The 7,401-nt window shown below is 42.7% G+C and overlaps 1 protein-coding gene and 1 pseudogene across 1 annotated transcript; one reads left to right on the plus strand and one right to left on the minus strand.

The window, feature by feature from the left end:
• Positions 1-2,015: 2,015 nt before the first annotated feature.
• Positions 2,016-3,537, plus strand: LOC138070555 (protein BEX3-like). The gene is given in 2 exon segments (XM_068961827.1): positions 2,016-2,046; positions 2,621-3,537. Coding segments are annotated over 2 exon segments (384 nt in total). The 3' UTR covers positions 2,974-3,537.
• Positions 3,538-3,781: 244 nt separating this feature from the next.
• On the minus strand, positions 3,782-4,184 carry LOC138070562 (transcription initiation factor IIA subunit 2-like; annotated as a pseudogene).
• Positions 4,185-7,401: the final 3,217 nt, after the last annotated feature.

Below are 7,401 nucleotides of genomic sequence, written 5' to 3' on the forward strand. Positions count from 1 at the left end.
CAATTCAGAATGAGTTCTTAATGGGGAGAGAATATTCATTCTCTTTTGTGAAAACTACAGTTTGATGCCCTCTTTCTCATTCTATACTTTTTATGCAAGTCTCTTACAAATCTGACCTGTTCTGTCCACTGACATTGCTGGGCCTGGTTCAGACCGCTCTTCTCTACAGAGATCACTGCGGCAACCTCCTCACTGCTCTCTTTACTTCCTGTCTCTTTCCCTTCATTCTCCACACAGCAATCTTTGTAATCTTTCTAAAAGGCAAATCTCGGCATGTTTCTCTTCTACCTAAAACCCTTCCTGAGCTCCCATTTCCCTCAGGGTAACATTCAGCTTTCTTAGCCTGGAAACTCGAGGCCGTTTGCAGTGTTTCTAGCTCTCAGATGTAGACTCCTCTTTCTCCACTGCCTCCAGCCTCCACCCCCGACCCCTGCCCCACCGCAACCATCCTTCAGGCATTGATCACTCTGTCCTCTGACCTCCACATACTCCTTGCCCTATGTGGCTTTGGGGTTCCCTCCACAAAGACTGATCCCCCACTTACTCTGTGTTCCACCATATCCCAGGACAGCCCAAGGAGTTGGCTGAGGAAGCCGCTGCTTGCGGGGGCTGGCTCACTGATTTCTTGGAACATTGCTGCCAACTAGTGGCTATTGTGTGAGTGTGTAGGTGGGGGCTGATTTTAACCTCAACTTCTCATGGATTGAGAGAATTGATTTCTTTGGCAATAACCCTTCACAGCTGCTGCTCCTGCTGCTCAGTCACTTCAGTCGTGTCCGACTCTATGTGACCCCATAGACGGCAGCCCAGCAGGCTCCCTCGTCCCACAGAGACTATTACAAAAGATGCTTTTTCAACCCAGAATGACTTCCTAGAGCAGTGTCTGACCGTATTACAGCTTAATGCTCCCTATTGTCTTGTGGTAAAGCTCAAATTCCATAACCAAGCAGTCAAGATCTTTCACATTCAGGTCCTTGGAGACCTGATCTTCCCAAATGCTCCTTCAACACTTTAAGACCCAGCTAAGCTGAGATACCCAGTGTTCCCTGGACAGCCCTTCACCTCACTGCCTAATCTTAAAACGGTCTGTCCAAGCTTCTTCTTTCTCTTGGTTTGCTTTTGTTCTCTCCATAACTCTGTTTGATCTCAAAAAAGACCAAATGAACAATCACCTTCTCTATGAAGCATTTTTTCATTCCTTCAACAGTTACTTAACTGAACAAATACTCTTTGCCAAACTTTCTCCTCAGCCGTGTGGTGTCTTGGAAAGAACATTGTTTCTAGAGTCAGATAGAGCTGATTTCAGATTCCGGCCCTGCTACTTAGCTGAAAATCTTTGGGTAAGTCACCTCACCTTTCTGATCTTCAATTTCCTCATCTGTTGTGATACTAAGATGGAATAAGACGATGTGTGTATGAGACAGGTGTCCGTTAGAGTTCCACTCCTTTCGAAAGTCTGGTACTCACCCCAAGGTTTCTGTGAATCCCCAGGGATTTCAAGGTCATGTCTGGCCCTATGATCTGCAGCTCCTAAACTACCTGGTACAGAGTTCCCAGTGCAAGCTCTTTCCTGTCATGGAACCCAGATCTTTTGATTAGTTTCACCTCATTCATTTACTGAGTACCTGCTGGGCACCAGGCATTGTTCTAGTGCTGGGGATACAGCAGTAAACAAAACCAAGATTCACTTTCATGGAGCTTACATTCTGGTAGGGGAAACCAGCAATCAACAATCAACAGGTATATAGTAAAGTATCAGATGGTGATTTGTGTTATGGGGAAGAAAAGGCAAACCGAAGAAGAGAAGATAATAGATGTGAGCATGGGGTGGGTGGGTCAGTTTTAGATGAGATAATTTGAAGGTCGCCCTGAAGGAGTGATAAGTGATAATAAATTGGAATGAAGAAGTGATAACAAACTTGAATGAAGTAAGGGAGTAAATCAGACCCTTAATTTGGGGGAGAGGCTTTTCTAAGCCAATAGAACAGCAAGTCCAAAGGTACAAAGGCAGGACCATGTCTGATGTGCTAAAGGACCAGCAGGGAGGTCAGGACAGCTGGACCAGGGCAGCAGGGAGATAAGGGCGAAGAGGTGGTGGCAGGACACTAGACCCTGTAGGGCCTCGTATGTCACTTGGGGACTTTGGGTTTCGTTTGGGGGGTTTTTTTAATATAAAAAGAAACTTCCCAGTTTTGATGTTTTGTTTGCATGCATTATAATATGCAGTTATGCTCAGCAGGTTAGTTATCATAGGGTTAGTGAGCAAATCCATCTTCCTATGACCTACTTTACAACTTTGGAGAGGACCTACATTGTAACGCATTTAGTTTTCTATAACAAAGATATAGTTGTAAGGTGAAACAAACCCATAAAGATAATTAGGAAAACAAACCTCTGACTCTTACAGAAAATTCATTGGCATTTCCAGTAAGAAGTCTTAGAAATTTCAATTAATTTATCTTAGCTCTCCAAGATAGAAATAAGTATAAAAAATAAGCACAGACTCCTATCTGGGTACCAGCTCCCTACTGCTCTGTGCACAGCGGGCTGGCATCAGGCCAGGGGAAGAGGATCAGGTCTGCAGGATTAAGTGGTGTGGCAGGGCACTTGTGAGAATCAGAGGAGCAGGAGACACTGAGGATAGGCCCAGAAAACAAAGGAAGGGAACAGCCCATGCAGAATGGAGAGGAAGACTGTCCTTAGGGCAGGGGCTAGGGCCACCAGCCAGCAGGAAATAACAGAGGAGGACAGGCTTGCCAGCTTGCCCCTAATTTCCAGCGGACCATACCCAATGATGATGGAGATAGAGATGATATGGAAATATTCAAAGCAGAGATGAGAAAACTAAGGGAGCTGCAGCTGAGGAAGTGTCTGTGTATCCTTATGGGGAAGCTCTCTAATCACCCTGACCACCATGAGGAATGTTGCCTTTGGCCTCGACTCCTGCCATGTTCCGTGAGATTAATAGTGTGATTCCCACTGTTGTCCTCTTTTTCCTTGCATTTTCCTGATACACCTTTACTGATATGTTGGCTGTGAACCTTATGTAATTTCTAAGTGTCAGGTGGGTTCTGTGTGACCAGCTTATAATTGGAGATTGCCGTGGCACTCTTTAAGTTTCTGTCAACAGTAGAGTTTCACCATTTGCATGGAAAAATGTAAAGTTAATAAAGCAATTAAAAAACAGCAACAGCAAAAAAGAATAAGTATAAATTTAACCTAAACTTTATAAAAACTGGGAGGTAGATATTTTTCCTCCTCCCTCCTTTCTTTCTAAACAGAGAGTACAAATCTGTTGGTGTTTTGAACTTTCAAATGCACTTGTGTCAACAGGCTTCACTCAGAGTTTCTCAGACAGTACCATTGATTCTTGTGGCCTAGGGTTTAAAATCTAATTTTAAAGGAGGGAACTCAAAGTATTTGGGGGGACTCAAAGTATTTCCACAAACCTGTGATGTAATTATGGTGTGTCATATTGCCCAGGCAGGAATCTTCATCACTTTTTTTTTTTTAGTTTTAAAATGAATTTATTAAAGAATGGTCTTAGGAAGGCAACAATGTTTGATTTGTCATTTTAACAAAAATTCCTCTTCATGCTGTATAATAAAGGTAATATAAGAGGGTACAGAGTGATAAGCTTCTTTCTACTGGAATTATCTGATAGTACGGCACAGTATAGTCATTTCCTCAATGCTAGGATACATTTTTTTTTTACGTTTTCTATGCTTTTCTTCAAAAAGCCATGAATGATAAAAGGATGTCATTAAAACGCCATTTCTCCCTATTCATTCTGTAGTACTGGAGCAGTGTTTTTACCATTACAGGCTACAATTTTCACTTTATCCAATTTAATAAATTCTGTCACCTCTCTGAATTCAACATCATTCAGTTCAAAAGCCTACACATTATTGCAGAATCTGTGAGTATTTAGAGAGCCCTTCAGTCCTGCAGGTAATGTCTCAGATGTTTGAAATCTCAGTAACTCCTCAGGGAAGGGAGCCAAACATACATAGGCCTGAAACTGACTCTGACGTTTTGTGCATTGTTGACTTTACAGCTTTATCAAACTGACGTAGAACTTGAAGGGCAAGTTGGGGGGTAATGTGTCTAGACAGTATGAGCTCATTGAGGCTCTCCCAAAGACAGCTTCCCATACTGGTATTTTTCTACAGCTGATGTGCCATGGCTTAGGAGGGAGAAATTATTTTTCTTATTCAGGCTTGCATTGATGTCCTTGGAAAAGGCACTTACTGCCCGGGAGTATAGAAAAGCAGTGCAGCCAGGAACCCCGCAGGAACCCCAGCCCACCTCCCACCCCCCACCCCTCACCTCTCCCATCACTTCCTATTGTCTTTTCACAGAGGTGGAAGTGGAAATTGATAAGGGCAAGTTACTAAAACCTACCCGAACAGAACTGCGAGGATTAGGCAAGACCAAGTTGGGATACTCTTAATATGATGCTTGATTATAGAAATGCTAAAGATTTGGAGCTATTATTATTTTCTGATAACCTTATTTCTCCATCCTTGTCATATTCTTTGAGCTCTGCTTACCATTGGCCAAGATTATAGCTAGCCAATCATCCTGACTAAATGCCTACTGAGAAAAAGCCAGGGTGAGAGGGGACTTCTCCCCTATTTCTGCTTGGTGGTTATGTTATGTTTATGGCCACAGGGATCCCTGGTAGCCAAGTTTCTATTTTTAATACCAACAATGGCTAATATCTAGATAGTGAGTGCTATTTGTCAAGCACTGTCCTAAATCTATGACATATATTAGTACACTAGGTCCTTAGCAACACCCTAGGAGGTAGGTACTATTATTATTATACCCACTGTATAGATGAGGCAACTTCAGTTGGGCCACCAACATGAACCACACTCTGTAAGTGGCCTCTAATTTCCATTCACAGCTATGAACTGACATGGCCTAGCTGCCTTCTTTGCAATCAAACCAAGAGGGAAAACCAGTCTTATCTCCCATTACTCTGCCTGATAAAGAGGCAGTTATTATCTACACTTACTGCTGAGCGAATCAAACATAAAGAAGTCAAGCAGTTCTTTTTTGTCACGTCATCATCCTTGGGGGTAGTGCTGTACGCTCCTGCCAAGCACAAGTGCTTAGGTACATGAATTGCAGTGGGTAAAGATGTGATTTTGAAATAAGAAGCACAGCACTTTAATCCAAGTGATGCTGTGTATTGACTCAGGCCTATCTTAGACTTGGTTTCCTTATCTATGAAATGAGGATAATAAGTGAATCTTTGTCATTGGGTTGCTGTGAGTATTGAAAGAGGAAAGACTATGGTACCTGGCTAATAGCAAGCACTCATTCAGTGGTTACTATAATTTTTTTGTTATTTGTTTTTTCTTCCCTGTGGTTCAGCTGGTAAAATATTCCTAATATTCTCACCTGCCATGTGGGAGATCTGGTTTCGATTCCTGGGTTGGGAAGATCCCCTGGAGAAAGGAAAGGCTACCCATTCCAGTATTCTGGCCTGGAGAATTCCATGGACTGTATAGTCCATGGGGTCGCAATGAGTCAGACACGACTGAGCGGCTTTCACTTTCACTTTATTTGTTTTTAATTCTTTTTGTAAATTGAGGTATGTTTGATTTATAGTGTTGTATTAGTTTTATGATTATTATATTGTCACACAGCCAAACTATACTGGTTCTCTTAAAAACCAATTAGATTCAAAGCAACTTGGTCAAAATCTATAAATTTGGTTTTTCTTTTATTTTGGGGCAATAGGTTCTGGAACTTAGGCAAACTTCAGCCTTTCATCATATACTTTCAAAAATCATGTCTAACTCTGAGACATATCTTCAGAGGCAGGCCCTATTAGGAATATTTTATATCAGGACATTTATGGGAAAAGGTATATTGTTCTCTGAGTAAACTGAAATATCTCAACCAAATTCACTTTCTCAGTGCTCTTCCCATTTCATTCTTCACACTCAGGTCTGGGATTAAAGCCCCTCCTTGGTGGATGACCTTAGTGACTGCACACTGCAGAAAGAATACCTCAGTTCAGTTCAGTTGCTCAGTCGTGTCCGACTCTTTGCGACCCCATGGACCGCACCACTCCAGACCTCCCTGTCCGTCACCATCTCCCAGAGTTTACCCAAACTTATGTCCATTGAGTCAGTGATGCCATCCATCCATCTTGTCCTCCATTGTCCACTTTACCTCATGCCCTCAATCTCTCCCAGCATCAGGGTCTTTTCAAATGAGTCAGCTCTTTGCATCAGGTGGCCAAAGTACTAGAGTTTCAGCTTCAGCATCAGCCCTTCCAATGAACACCCAGGACTGATCTCCTTTAGGATGGACTGATTGGACCTCCTTGCCTACCATTTAAAACTCTGTACTCTCTGGCCTGCTTTTTCATACACCCTACCTCTGTGGTGTTGGAGAAGACTCTTGAGAGTCCCTTAGACTGCAAGAAGATCAAGCCAGTCCATCCTAAAGGAAATCAGTCCTGAATATTCTTTGGGAGGACTGAGGCTGAAGCTGAAGCTCCAATACTTTGGCCACCTGATGCAAAGAACTGACTCATTGGAAAAGACCTGGATGCTGGGAAAGATTGAAGGCAGGAAGAAAGGGGACAACAGAGGATAAGATAGTTGAATGGCATCACCGACTAAATGGATATAAGTTTGAGCAAGCTCCAGCAGTTGGTGATGGACAGGGTGGCCTGGCATGCTGCAGTCCGTGAGGTCACAAAGAGTTGGACAGGACTGAGCGACTGAACTGAACTGAACCTCTGGTAAAACCCCTAGTTACCTGTAACCTTTTTTGACTAAAGTCTATTTCATCTGATATTAGGAGAGCTTCCTTTGCTCTCTTTTGGTTACTATTTCCTTGGACTATCTTTTTCCATCCTTTACTTTCAATCTATTTGTGTCCTTGCATCTAAATGAATCTTTTATAGATAACATTTATTGAATTATGTGTTTTCTATCCATTCTGCCAATCTGTTTTTTGATTAGAGAACTTAATCCATTTACATTTAAAGTAATTCCTGGTGAAAGTGAGAGTCACTCAGTCATATCCGACTCTTTGTAACCCCATGGACTATACAGTCCATGGAATTCTCCAGGCCAGAATACTGGAGTGGGTAGCCTTTACCTTCTCCCAGGGGATCTTCCCAACCCAGGGATCAAACCCAGGTCTCCTGCATTGCAGGTGGATTCTTTACCAGCTGAGCCACCAGGGAAGCCCAAGAATACTAGAGTGGGTAGCCTATCCCTTCTCCAGCAGATCTTCCCGACCCAGGAATCAAACTGGGGTCTCTTGCATTGCAGGCTGATTCTTTACCAACTGAGCTATGAGGGAAGCCCAATTCCTAGTAAGGAGGGATTTACTTTTATCACTGTACTGTTTGTTTACTATATGTCC

The sequence above is a fragment of the Capricornis sumatraensis genome, chromosome 2, assembly GCF_032405125.1.
Source record: "Capricornis sumatraensis isolate serow.1 chromosome 2, serow.2, whole genome shotgun sequence".
In the NCBI taxonomy this organism is placed as follows: Eukaryota; Metazoa; Chordata; class Mammalia; order Artiodactyla; family Bovidae; genus Capricornis; species Capricornis sumatraensis.